General features: G+C 31.1%; 2 protein-coding genes across 2 annotated transcripts; one reads left to right on the top strand and one right to left on the bottom strand.

The window, feature by feature from the left end:
* Positions 1-263: 263 nt before the first annotated feature.
* LOC125876635 (uncharacterized) lies at positions 264-1,449 on the top strand. Its single transcript, XM_049557854.1, has 2 exons — positions 264-368; positions 1,219-1,449. Exons 1-2 carry the CDS (start codon positions 264-266, stop codon positions 1,447-1,449), a joined length of 336 nt encoding a protein of 111 aa, XP_049413811.1.
* Positions 1,450-3,363: 1,914 nt separating this feature from the next.
* On the bottom strand, positions 3,364-8,352 carry LOC125876633 (endoglucanase 11-like). The gene is made up of 6 exons (XM_049557852.1): positions 8,116-8,352; positions 7,507-7,719; positions 6,999-7,199; positions 6,001-6,255; positions 4,054-4,344; positions 3,364-3,912 (listed from the first exon to the last, which is right to left on the bottom strand). Exons 1-6 carry the CDS (start codon positions 8,350-8,352, stop codon positions 3,544-3,546), a joined length of 1,566 nt encoding a protein of 521 aa, XP_049413809.1. The 3' UTR covers positions 3,364-3,543.
* Positions 8,353-14,108: the final 5,756 nt, after the last annotated feature.

Genomic DNA, 14,108 nt, shown 5'->3' with positions numbered 1-14,108 from the left:
GGCATGTGGGAAGGACATGACGAGGCAGGCAAATGATCCGCCACGTAGTGCTATGTGTTCAAATCTCATAAGGTGTAGGACTCTTCGTGTGCCACTTGCCCCCTAACCTATTGTCTATTCATCCTTAATTTGCCAAGCTCTAAGGCTGAAGAAAAAGAAAAGTTGCATTTTATTGGGTGTTAAAAGACGTATCTTCATTGTAACAAATTGTAAATTGTGAAGTGAAGTTAAGCTAAGTTAGAAGTTAGAAGGAGTATCCAAATATGGGTGGCTATAATCAGTTTCTCTACTATTACACTATCTCGCGCGTGTCTCGCGTCAAACTCCTCGCACGCCCGCGCCAGCCCTTCTTTCTTGACACTATACGGGTAAATAGTGGTTTTTTCAAGTTAGATACCTCTCGATTTCAATTTGTTTATCATATTCTAATTATATTTTGACTTAACCAGAGAGAGAATTTTGTGGTTTGAAATTATTAAAGACATGGTAAATATACTAAAATATTTTTTAATCTTAATCTCGTGACTTTAAATATGTTGGACCAAAAGCCAAAACAAAACAAAAAAGGAGACGTTGATCTTTTCTTTTTGAACGGATTAGCAGGTAAGGGAGCTAGACTTACGTTGAAGCTTACGAATTTTGAATTAATAATATGTACCTATCCCATGCATTTTTAAGACAAGTTTTGTATTTGAACTAAAATAAAACTCACTCTGTTTCTAATTACTTGTCCATTTTTTATTTTTTTTTTCTTAATTATTTATTTATTTTGACAAATTAAGGAAGGGCAAATACTTTTTATCTATTAAATTACTTTAAAAAATATCGAACTTTTTGAAAATTTTAGGTTTTTAATTCATGTACTTCATAACTAATAGGGGTAAAATAGTAAACTCACTAGATCAATCATTATTTTCGTAATAGGTGTGTCAATTCAAAAGTGGACAAGTAATTAGACACTGAGAGAGTATATTTATAGATTATTATCTTTTTTTCTTCTTCCTCTGCTTTGAGAGGACGCTCTTTTCAAAACAGCCTCTTTATATCTCTCCACGCTCATAAGATTTGCGTACACTAATCTCTCAAATCCACTTCGTGAGATTTCATTGGGTATATATGTTGGTGGTGTTGTTATGGATTATTATCTTGTATCCTTCTAATTTCTTCATTGTTACAACCTTAATTTATTTTAATATATATATATATATATGGAGGCAGAGATATAGCAAGGAAAATTATGATCATCATGCAGAAGAAAAAGCACCAACCACAGCTGAAGAATTCACAAGAGTTGCTGAAGAAATGGCTGAGGAAAAAGAACATCAAGGCTTTAGCAGCCAAACAGTAGACAAAGCACAAGAGACTACTGGAAAAGAAAATTCTCATAAGAAGTGTGATGAATCTGATGATCTACTTAAAAGTAACCCACAAAACCAAATTAGTAGTTAAAATCTGAGTTTGTTTTTTTAATTTGAAATTAGAGTTGTAACTAACCTAGTGGTGCTACCTTTTTTTTTTAATCTAAATAATTAATAGTAGTAGTAGTAGTTCTGATGAACCTCATGACATGTAAGTTTTGCTAACTTGGTACTTTTCTTAAGAGCTTTGGAGGAATGTTATAGTTAGTCACAAGTTATATTATTTTAATGATAGAGAGCAGTAACTTAACGTGAATTATTGACAGTTTTAAAAATACACGTTTATCAGACTAACCAAATTTAAATATATATTTGATTTGCTATATGGCATAAAAAGTGATATCAAACTCGAGCTTATATACCTGAAATGGGCTTTTGGGGTTTATATGAGGGAAAATTGGGCTTCGTCTCTATGTCCATAATTTCTGGCTATCGGCCGTAACGATTTGACCCAATTTCTGAAGGTTAAATATCGTTATTTCGATTAATAATCAAATTTATTTTACGTGGGTAAATTGCCAAGTGGTGAGACAATGCAAGAATATAAATTAGAAAAATATAGATAAGGAGAGGGTCGAGCGCCTTCTTCTTTGAAAATTCTAAGAAGAAAAGATAAGAAGACTACTAGGTGATTTGAGAGATTTTTTGGCGATGCCTTCTATTTTTCTAAAAGAATATTTTACGGGTCGAAAATTTGAATCGTCATTTCAATATGAAATGACTAAACATTTAGTAGAGAAGATAAAAAACTATTGAGGTGATTTGAGAGATTTTTTGATGCCTTCTATTTTTATGATAGAATATTTTAGAGGTCGAAAATTTAAATTGTCAATTTAATACAGAATGACTACGCTTAGTATAGAAGATAAAAAGACTATTATGGTGATTTGAGTGATCTTCAAATGTTTTCTATTCGTCTAATAGAATATTTTACTATTCCTTTTGTCCATTACTGTTTGTCAGGTATACTAAAAATAGTTGTTCAAAATTAATTGTCAATTTAAACAATCAAGAAATAATTAGTCACTTTTTTCCAATTCTGCTCTTAATGTGAAAAAAGTTGCTTTTAAAGTTACAAAACTATTTTAACGTGAAAAAAGTTACTTTTATCATTTTCAAAAAGTACAAACCATTTTAGTAATGATTAATAGTAGGGTCATATTAGTCAAATTACCCCTTATATTAAATTTTTCTTAAAGGTTGTGCATGATCTTATACTGACAAACAATATTGGATAGAGGGAGTACATGTCAAGAAATTTGAATTGTCATTTTAATATGAAACTATACGCTTAGCACTGAAAAGGCTACTAGCATGTGTATAAACTCTGAAGCTAGACTCAGATTGAATTGAGATTTTATACAAAACTTCATAAATGAGCCACCAAAATCTTTTGAGAACTTTTTTTAGTTATTTGAGGTGAGTTGAACTTGGTATTTTTGACAACTACTCATTGATTTGACCCTTCGATTGCACAATAATACGAGTCCCTACGATGAAACAACCTTTCACCCTCTTAAATAAACTTCAAAGAAATTGGTTACATATGGTGTCGGCATACTGTATACCAACAATGTATTAAGAAGAATACATCGACTCTTAACAAGTCATCAATCGACCAATAAGAATTGAGGTAGAGTGATAAATATGTCTTCATTCTTAATTAAATGTTTCGGGTTTGAGTCCCCTGGATACAGAATCATCTTTATTAGAAAGCGTTTTATCTCCAATGTTGGGACCTCTCGACGCGATTCAAATTTAGTCAAACTCCAATTTGGATATCAGACACCAGATGAAAAATTAAAAAAAAAAAAAGTCATCGAGTGAATCTCTCTCAAAAAAAAAATTCAAATTTGAAGTTTATAAATTTCTATAACAACTTCAAATTAATATATTGACATTTTCATTATCAATTAATAAAAATAAAATAATCACAAGAGCAAATGAAGAAGAGATGTAAATTTCATTTATTCATAAAAGTGAACCGTGGAACATCAAAAGATGAATACATCGAACGAATTATACTCTATAGTCTATATACTTTTTTTCCTTTTGTTGTATATTTCTTTCTTCAATCAATCAAAAGTAAATAAAACAATTGCGTGGCATTTTCAAATAAAACTATTTATTTAGCTGAAAATAATGATGAATCTTCAATGTCGGTTCCTCTGTCTAGCCCATTCAATTTTGCAAATAACCCAACAAGAGGTGCCGTGTTATAAGTACAAGCCTCTGTTTGCATGAAATTTCTCCTATGATCATTAAACCGGTCCTTGTTATCCGGTCCACCGACTAGTGCCCCGACTAGCGTATTCGGGTTCGGGTTTTTACGTCCGAACCAATTGTCATAGCCTTGGGTACAACTTATGAAGCTCTTACGCTTTTTGAATGAGTCCACTGATGCACCCCTATGGTGCACCCTTTGGGGATACTTGGGTCCGTAGCCAACCAAGTAGCTCACACCTCGCGGGTTCAAACCCAGGATATAATCAACCTGTTATTTTTCATGATCTAGAATTGGTCAGCCAATGAGCACTAACATACAAATACAAAATATTGTGAATACACATATGCTTATAAAATCACATCAAAGTAAGTCGAAATCATTATAGTAACGTAAAAATTAAAATTTAACCTGTGATTTTGCGAAGGCGAAGATTTCTTCGGGGCCCACCGAACGACGTTCACATCTAGCCATCTGATTAGTTTCCCTGAGATGATCGGAATACACCATGAGGAGAAATGCTGCATTCGATACGTATTGCATGTTGTTCCATTGACGGATGTACAATAGCCCCCCTGGGGTGCGATGTACATTAGTTTTGTTATTTTGGTTTAGACATGAACAAACGTAGTATTCGCCTTTCGAACGATATTCTTCGAGAATTTTATCATCTTCCTTCTCTCCCTTCCCTTGCCTCGGTAACTGCAGAAGCAAGAGTTTAAGTTTTATGCATCGATTGTACAAGAATATATACGAACAAAATGATCATTTATATATATAATATAACTATGAGTAACATTTTGTGATAATTATGAGTAGTTTATATAAACCAGTTGCTCGACCAACTAATTTATATTTCATGATTCAAATAGGGACAAACTTTGATCTAAATTATATTAATAGTATAAGAAATCTTTATATCGTCGATCTAGGGGACATACCAATGACCTAATGTGATAAATTAAGACATTATTATGTTCTTCAACCATAAAAGAGACAATAAATTAGTGGACTAAAGTTGAGAAGGAAAATTCTTGATTGGTTCTCTATTTGATTTTGGACTAACTATCGATCTCTCCACAAACAACTTGAGAAGATTTTGCCTAACATATGGTGTTTGTATTCACAAGGACAAGGGTCCATTCTTGTCTCTATGAAATTAATTAATCAATCTAACATAAAATCATCACTATTTTCTTGAGCCTACATCGACATCTCAACATGTGTCAAAACTTACCTAATTTAATTGGTATATGCCATTTTTCACCGAATTTAAATTCTATGTACTAAAGGTGTAAATTTTGTCCCTGACATGCACATGATAATTGCAGATAACTCAATTCAATGAACATTACTTGATAGTAACATTATACAGAATAAAAAATGCATAATTAACTTGTTATAATTGGTTAAATTATAAGTGTCGCGTCAAAACATATAACTTAAATTATTTTCTAAAATGGAGACTTCTTAACCATAGAACATGGATTGCATTGAAAAACAGGCTAGATTAGTGTCAAATTTATGGAGGGAGCTCATTATGTTTATGTTTATTGATTTTGGACTAATTATATTCTAATTCCGACCATTAATAATTGATTTAACATAAAGTGTGACGATATGTTGTTTGTATATATTCTAAAGGACAAAATATTGTTGCTATGAAAATAATCTCATTTAAATGTTTCACTATTTTCACAGCGTACATCTATGACTCTCAACATGTGTCAAAACACACATGTTTTATTGACATTTTCCTAATTTTTGACTATGTAATGTAAATGCAAGTAATATAGTACATGTCCAAAATAATTAAAATGAAAAAAAAGGAGAGATGAGTGAAAATAATCATATATCACGCATGCATTCATATGTATTCTCATTTTTCTCAATAATATAAATATAAATATAAAATAGGATTAACAACTAAAGCATATATTTTCTACCTAATCAAACGATAGATGAACTATATTAAGGTAACACATCAAAATCAAAGTTTCAAATTAGTCTACGTACTTACTTAACTAAAAAAAAAAAAGAAGCCTAATATAATAACACTTATTAAATTCTAAACATTGAGGACTTTCGATAAAAGTGGTAGGAATAACACTTTTGGTCCCTCAATTATTGATAAATTCTTATTTTAGTCCTTATAATATACTTATGACTCAACACATCTAACCTTTTATCCTATTATATATGAAAAAAAAATATATTAGATTACCAGTTTAACATGACACATAGATAACTTAATAGTGGAATGATTAACAATTGTTAAATTTGTCAAAATCAACGAGCGAAAGATTAAAAATGCACATTTTTATATATTATATCACAAGAACTAAAATTAGAATTTACCGTAGAGGCGAGTAGTTGGAGGCCAGCGTATTTGACATCCCAACTGAATTCAGAGATAGCCCAAGTTGTACCCCCAAAAGATTGAGCATTTTGTAATGCATATTTTAAATAATGAGATTTGTCGGTGGCCTTGTAGAGCCACATAGCTGCCCATAACAACTCATCCTTGTAACCACTCAAAGATGGATAGTAACCTTTGACTGCTCCAACACTTGTATCATACTTCCCTCTAAACTTGTCACCAAACTCAAACAACTACAATATTGGAAACAAACAATTAGTTGTAGTAGTTATTAAATATTAAATATGTAGTTAAAACAAACAACAATTGGGAATATCTTCTTTAGAATCTCACTTAAAATGTTTATTCCCCTGCAACTATTGGTAAAATAGTTGTCATGTGATTAGAAAGTTACAGGTTCGATTGAGCTGTGAAAAAAGTCTCTTGTAAAAAAGCAGGGTAACCCTTATGGTCTGACTCTTCTACAGAGTACTCACATAGCAAAAGTTTAGTTCATTGAGTTGACTTTAATTGACATGAATTTAATAAGAAAATAAAAAAATTTCAACTTTGTGATCTAAAATACACATGAGAGCATTTGTGTAACTAGTGATGCGATCAAGAATTTTCACTAAGAAGATTCAGAGTATAAAGACGTGAACACGAAGAAGTGATCTATATATATATTTTTAAAACATATGATTTTAACCTTCTAGACACAATGTAATGTTTTGGCGTCTTCTAGCTCTTCCCTTGTGTGTAAGTATAAACTTTTAAATTTTATGATATTAAATATGACATATTTAAAACTTATGTGGTAATAAAAGCGTCTCATCAAGAATAAATGAAAAGTACGACATTGATTGTTTTCAAATTTAAAATATCGTCCATCACTTTCGAATTTTTTTTATAGAAAAAATGTATCACCACTTGTGTTACACTAATATTTAGCAAATTGTCTTTTTATAAAGGTATTCAAACAATGTTAGTTAATTACCTGTTCCGCGTGGACCAAGAGAAGGTTAGAGTAATGAGGATTTGTTCTCCTAAACACAATTGACGCCGCCGCCAACGCGGCTGCCGTCTCCCCGGCGACATCCGACCCGGGGTGATCCTCGTCAATCTTGTAAGCTCGACGAGATGTGGTCATATCCTCCGGCCTTTGCCAACAATAATGATCCGTATCTCCTTCACCCACCTGGCGAATTCAAAATTTAAATATTATATGCATTTTTGAAAGAGTCAAAAATAATAAGTCAGCCATATATAATTATGGTCTATGGTATGACCCAACATTGAAATTCAAAGAAATTACTAGCTTGATTTACGTCCATAAAGACAATTACAAAATGGACCCACTTAGAAATCAAAAGGAGATGAATTTCATAAACTTCAATTTTTTTGGGCGTGACTAAAGGGATATTTTTACACAACGACTTCAAATACTAATAAATAAGTTCTAAATTTTATACGTAAACATATTTAATGAATTTCTTAACACGAACCTGAATCCAGAGTACGTTAGGATGAGTGTGAGCTTTGACGAAGTAATCCGTCCCCCACTTGATTGCCTCAAGCGCGTATCTATACTCACCCGCGGCGGCTATATCTTCGCCATATTCAATGACGCTCCATGATAGCATCGTTATAGTAAAAGCCATCGGAAGTTGAAACTTAACATTATCTCCGGCGTCATAATAACCTCCCACCAAATCCACCTGTCACATATTTAAAAAAAAGATATATAAGAATATCAATGATAAAAGCGAAAAACTTTTTACTGACATACCGTCAGCAAAAAAAGGTAAATAAGAATGTCAACAGAGCTTTATCAAGGCGTCAATCAAAAAGATAACTTTTGGTGGCACCTTGATAAAGACTTGTTAACAAAACAGGTAAATAAGAATATCAACAAAGAATCTTGATCAAGGCCGGAATATTTTTACTGACCGGCCTTGATCAAGGGTATCAATCAAAAAGATACATAAGAATATCAATGATACAGCTGAGGCAATTTTTACAGAGACCTTGATTAAACAAGATTCATAAAAATGTGAATGAATACGAAGATGCATAAGAATATCAATGATAAACGCGAGAAAAAATGTACGAACCCCTTGATCAAGTCCGTCAGTAAGGCCAGAATGATGACGCCAAATCGCTCTTTGATTGTACGGCAAACGACCGGAGCGTTGAGCTTCGAAATAAAGGAGACTTTTCGAGAGCGCTTCGGAATAATCTAACGATTGAATGAACGGAATAACAAAGCCAAATGTAAAAATAAGTGATATCCATTGTTGAAGAAAGCATATATTTCTTGAAAATTTACAATGAATTTTTGAAGCTTCCATGGCTATGTGGTCCTTCTCACAATTTTTTTTCTCATGTATATATAGGTACATGAATAGCACGTGACATTAAAGTAGTTAGAATTTTTACACTCACTTATGTCGTAATTTTAGTTATTTTTTATATATTTTGGACTTAATTAATAATGGTTGCATATGTTGTGGTGACGTTTTTTTTGGGCATAATACATAAACGTGTTATTTAATTTGGTATTAACTGACATTTATGTCTTTCAGAGTTTGGGTGCACAAGTAAATATTTAAACTCGTATTAAGTTGAACAAGTAAATAATCGTGTTCTGTATGACGTAATACAAATGAGTAGTAATTAACTTGTTATAACAACTCATACATTTTACATTAACAATATGAAAAAAGAAAATTATAGTGTTGGGTGTGTATGAGTTAATTAAATGTCTAAGTATGCTTTTGTGAGAGGCTAGTGAAACTTAATTTACTTGACTATTTTGGTTGGGGAAAAAAAGTGTTTGGTGTAGTAACATGTATATTGTTCATGGGATTTTCTATTCCAAAATTTGTATACATTGTACTACTATATGAATCTTATTTTCGCAATCAATTTTGAACCACTACTAAATATGGTGGACAAATTGAATTTCTCGTTAGAGGTTTCGAATCCGAGCATTAGGACTAGTTAGTAAAACCTTGATAGAGAATATTTTACCTTTAAAGAATTTCATATTGCGTGAATTTGAATGGATTGATTCAGTAAATTTCAAAAATCAAATGCCTATTAAATATCAAACTAGCTAGTAGCACTCTTATGTTTGCCCTCAATTTGTGGGTTGACAAAAAACACTAGCCAATTAAGAGTAAAACGCGTCGTGTTTTGGTAACATGAATAACTCAAATATTGTAGTTAGGATGTATGATGCGACATAAATATTTTTTCAGTTTTCTCATGTTCGATAAATCAAAATTTTTTTAAATATTTTTTTCTAAAAAGATTTTATTATGAGAAATATGAGTGTTTTAGTAGAAGTAAGAAAAACAAGTTCAACGAATGATATTCTACATTGATTGTGTCCTCCTCAACCTTCAACATACATCATCTTCAGTTCTTCATGACTCACACTCTCGTAGATCCATCCCATCACCTCGAACCCCTACCCCTACCCGCATTATTAATTCCCATAGTATTTGTCTATAGTATATACAAATGTTTTACGTATCAAACAAAAACAAAAATAAAAAATAAGAAAGTCTTATTTTTCAAGAAAATATTTTTCTCTGTACCAAACACCCCCTAATTACTATTACTACTTAGCTAATTAAACTAACTAATCAAATCCTTGTACAGGTTTCCACTCAGATTCCTAGTAACTCGTACAAACCTTCTTATATTTATTGTTTAATTTTTTTTTAATTTTGGGACCCTTAAAAGCAGCCATTTTATAATAATTAATTATCCTCGTTTCCTAATTGTTATGTTTTAATGATTTGGGTACAATGACTTGTAACAAAACTACCTAAACTCCCTAGAAAAAATATACAAAAAATATTCATACACGTATTCATTAATGGACGTTTAGCTACTCACCACTGTGATGTTATAACTAACGTTTCTTACCAATAATTTCTCAATTTATTCTATGGTCATTATATTTAACTAAATGATCACTATGTTAATTAGCACATCAAGGAGTAAAATTTGTCAAAAAAAAGTTTAAAGGTTAATTGATTCGTAATATGAATTTTTACCTTATATTTGTAGCTTGTATCCTATTGGTTAGCTATATACTCAGGGATCGTTTGGTAGCTAGTTAGAAGATAAGTTATTGATGTATTAAATTTTGTATAAGTAATATCACGGTTGATAACTTATACAACGTGTATCAATTTATGTTTAGTTTGCAATTTCGAAACTCACATAACTAATACATGTATAAGTTATAAGTGTATTTATGTATTATATTACATATGATATGAGAGGAAATAATTAATACATAAATAAATAAAGTATGCATAACTATTAATGTTCAAATCAAATCATCAATAACATAGCATGCATCTTCTCTCCAAACATTGTAAACATTTAATTATGGTTAATTAATATTTATTTTCACCTCATGAATCTACATTATTTGACTATAGTACAGAGAGGCGGAGGCAGAAATTGAATATTATAGAAATTTCGAGTTCAAAATTTTATATATTATATCCATTTAGATTTGTTTTATAATTCAAAATTTATTATTTGTAATTATTTAACATATTTTTACCACATACACCTAGTTTAAATTAAAGATATTGAATTCAGTTGAACTTGTAATATATCTACTATATCCATCTCTAGTGTTAGTTATGTCAGTCTGATTTTGATTTAAACATTAAGTATGAGTAAGTTTTTTAAAAATATATCCCTATTAAGTGTTAATTATGTGAAGAAAAAAGGGAATATGTTTTCTCATTATATTTATAGCAAATTGGTGATTGATTATTTGATGACTTGAATATGCCCAAAAGCCTAAAAATAGGCATCCCATGGTTCTGACTTTAATATCTAATTGATTTTAAAGTCTACTTTGTATGAGTCTAAATTCAAAGTCTTTTTTCTTGGACAATTAAAGCTTAGACCAATTTTAGAAGCTAGACAATATTAATTTGTTCAATTATTAGAAAATATTTTAGTAAAAATTATATGATTATATATATATTCATTGTAATTGCTATGACTTTTAAGGTAATGAATTATTAAGTCACATTCAGTTTTAAAAAAAAACTAATTTATATTTCCTCATCAATATGTCAGGGTATTGTTACACTATAAAAGTAACACATTTATGTAGGTTGACTAAACAAACAAACAAAAATTCAAAATATTGTTACCATATAGAATTATTAAGTGTAAAAAGTAGATAGGTACCAAATAATACGCGTAAACACTTATTACTATACGTTTACATCAAATCAAATATTTTAATTTATTACTTTTTTTCTATTTTATTCTTCGATTCTATAATTATTATATGTTGTTTCTTTTGCTTCGGTTATTGTAGTAATTTTTTTTATATTGGTAACTTTAGTAATCGCATTACTTCTTGTTGTTTTTTTTTTTTAACCCAAGGATAACCCGCAACCGCTACAACCTCTGCCACAGCCTCTGCCCTTCGGGTGAGCACTTTGTGCGCACCGGGTAAACCCCCCACTGTGTAATAGCATGTAAACCACACAGGGGATGTAAACCGCACTAGGCATGCCCTATGCGACAGGCTCGACTCAGAAGGCATTGAGGGGGGATCGATCTCAGGTCATCTTTTCTCCATTATTTTCAACATGACTTTTTTACTATTTATTTTTTTCATACATGGTTTTGATATGTTTTACTTGAGCGACAGTTTATCAAAATCAACCTATGTATTTTCACACCCTCCTCATACCCAATTTATGGAATTACTATGAATATGTTGTTAGTACTTTTAACTGAAAATTGTGACATGTTGTATGCTCTTATTTAATCTATAAATATGTAGAATTAATTTCAAATAATTAATAGAATCAATGTCCAAATTATTATTTTAACTCCCCATGTGTTTCGTGGGTAGTGATAAAATAGAAATGAAAAATGAATTTCACTATTATTATTTTTAAATGTAAAATTTCATGTACTGTATGAAATGTTTGTTTAAAATCTCTGTGAATATTGATTACACATTGAGGTTGACTTCAGTCATTTTAGATTCAGATGCTCTAACTACTAAAAAGAATTAATTTATAAATTAGAGCCTTTAATTACTATATTTTTTACACTTGTTAAGTCATAATTAGAAGTGGGTGAGATTTTTCAAATCAAGAATCTTCATCTATTTTGCTAAAAATGTCGAAAAACATTAGAATGTTTGGTTCAAGTGTCTAGAAACAACCTTTCAACTTTACAAAGATATATAATAATAAGATTTGTGCATGTCATGTAAAAATCAGTCAAATACTCTTTGTATAACTACAATTGTATGATGTATATGTTAATTATAAGTAAGAGAAATTTCTTACTTTGCCATGTGTTCCTATTACTAGTAGTAACTAGAGAATTCTTAGAGATAAATTTTTTGCCCGATGAATTCATTGTCTACTTTTTCTAGCTGGTTTACGTATTATGAATTGTATGTAGATTGTGTATCTGATGGCTATAATCATTGATTATGCATGTATTATACATTTAATGGATATATATAGTTTAATCGATTGAGTGAGCTACTATTTAGATTAATTCTTCGTAAATTTCCTGGTCTATTAGGTTCTTCTAGTTAATTTTACTTTACTTATATTTAAGATTTGTTCTAAATTAGTTTCACTAATCACAAAGTAAACTTCGTTAGCAACAATTAGTAACCATGTTGCAAACGCCATATATACAACATCCTTCTATGTGTTAATTAACGTCAAATGAACAGGTTAGATTGAATTTGTGGAAGTCAAAATTGACTAAGAAAACAAAAGGACAGTTTGTCTACCCAAATGGCTCGCCTAAATGTTACTTGGACTTAAAAGAACTCGATCATGTTTTCATAGGTTAAAATAGAATAGTCAAAACGATTTGAGTTAACAAATGAACGAGTAATGGGTTGAAGGATCATGTTTTCATAGGTTAAAATAGAATAGTCGAAACGATTTGAGTTAACAAATGAACGAGTAATGGGTTGAAGGATCATGTTTTCATAGGCTAGTTTTGTAATCCCCAAGGGCAAACATGTCAGACAAATCACTAGATATTGCTCAATTGTTAATTAAGTGAATAGATCCATCATTTCCAATCTGTTCTCTGATTTGAAATCGTGGTTGAAGAAAAAAAATGAAAAGAAACAACACCACATGGAGTACTCGGTATGGGATATTTGTATTAGAATCCGACTAAATCTAAGTTCGAGCTGGAAAGAACTACAATGGAGGGTAAAGCGGTCACTAACATACACAACTCATACCCAAAGTTCAAACCCGAGACCACAAGCTAAGGAAGAAGGATTACTTACGAGTTACAACTCTACACAACCTTATCAGTGTAGATGAAGCATATAAGAAGCTGCATTTCTATGATGAACGAATTGTCAGTTATACAAAGCACATCCATTAGTTATGATTTGCTTCAAAACCAACTTCACAAGACCTCCAAATCTCTAATACTAATAGATACCACAGAGGAAAGTTCCCTTCCCCCTGCCCAGAAACTGATCATAGCACGAATATATCGAACACCAGGAGTTAACAAAAGGATAATTAACTAGAAGCAAAGATCCAAATTCTGCGACCATCCATAAACAACTGTTATCGGACCACCAAAGTACAGACTAAAATACACATTCTAAAAAATTCGGTCAACATATACCGAATATAATCTAATTTACGATACCCCAAACCCTCCAATATAAAATCTAAGACAAAGATCCACCAGTCTGATGCAGCATAGCATCAATTTCATCTCCANAATCCCTTGCCAGCGAAAGCATGAGATTTGTTTTTATATGGGTAAAAAAAAGAATAGTCAAAAGCAATTTGAGTTAATAAATGAGCAAGCAACGGGTTGAACAATCATGTTTTCATAGGCTAGTTGTCGCAAACATGTCAGACAAATCACTAGATATTGCTCAATTGCTAATAAAGTGAATAGATCCGTCATTCCCAATCTATTCTCTGATTTGAAATCGTGGTTAAAGAAAAAAAATGATAAGAAACAACACCACATGGACGAACTCGATATGTGATATACTAATCCAACTATATCTAAGTTCAAACTGAAAAGCACC

Source organism: Solanum stenotomum, chromosome 9 (genome assembly GCF_019186545.1).
Source record: "Solanum stenotomum isolate F172 chromosome 9, ASM1918654v1, whole genome shotgun sequence".
Lineage (NCBI taxonomy): Eukaryota > Viridiplantae > Streptophyta > Magnoliopsida > Solanales > Solanaceae > Solanum > Solanum stenotomum.
The sequence above is the reverse complement of the archived record's forward strand: the minus strand, read 5'-3'. Positions and strand labels throughout refer to the sequence as shown.

Coding starts and splice junctions, on each gene's coding strand:
- LOC125876633 (XM_049557852.1), bottom strand. CDS start 8,352: ATGGAAGCTTCAAAAATTCATTGTAAATTTTCAAGAAATATATGCTTT. Junction 7,200..7,506: donor CTAACGTACTCTGGATTCAG/GTTCGTGTTAAG, acceptor TGAATTCGCCAG/GTGGGTGAAGGAGATACGGA. Junction 4,345..6,000: donor TCCAACTACTCGCCTCTACG/GTAAATTCTAAT, acceptor TTGCTTCTGCAG/TTACCGAGGCAAGGGAAGGG.
- LOC125876635 (XM_049557854.1), top strand. CDS start 264: ATGGGTGGCTATAATCAGTTTCTCTACTATTACACTATCTCGCGCGTG. Junction 369..1,218: donor TCTTTCTTGACACTATACGG/GTAAATAGTGGT, acceptor ATATGGAGGCAG/AGATATAGCAAGGAAAATTA.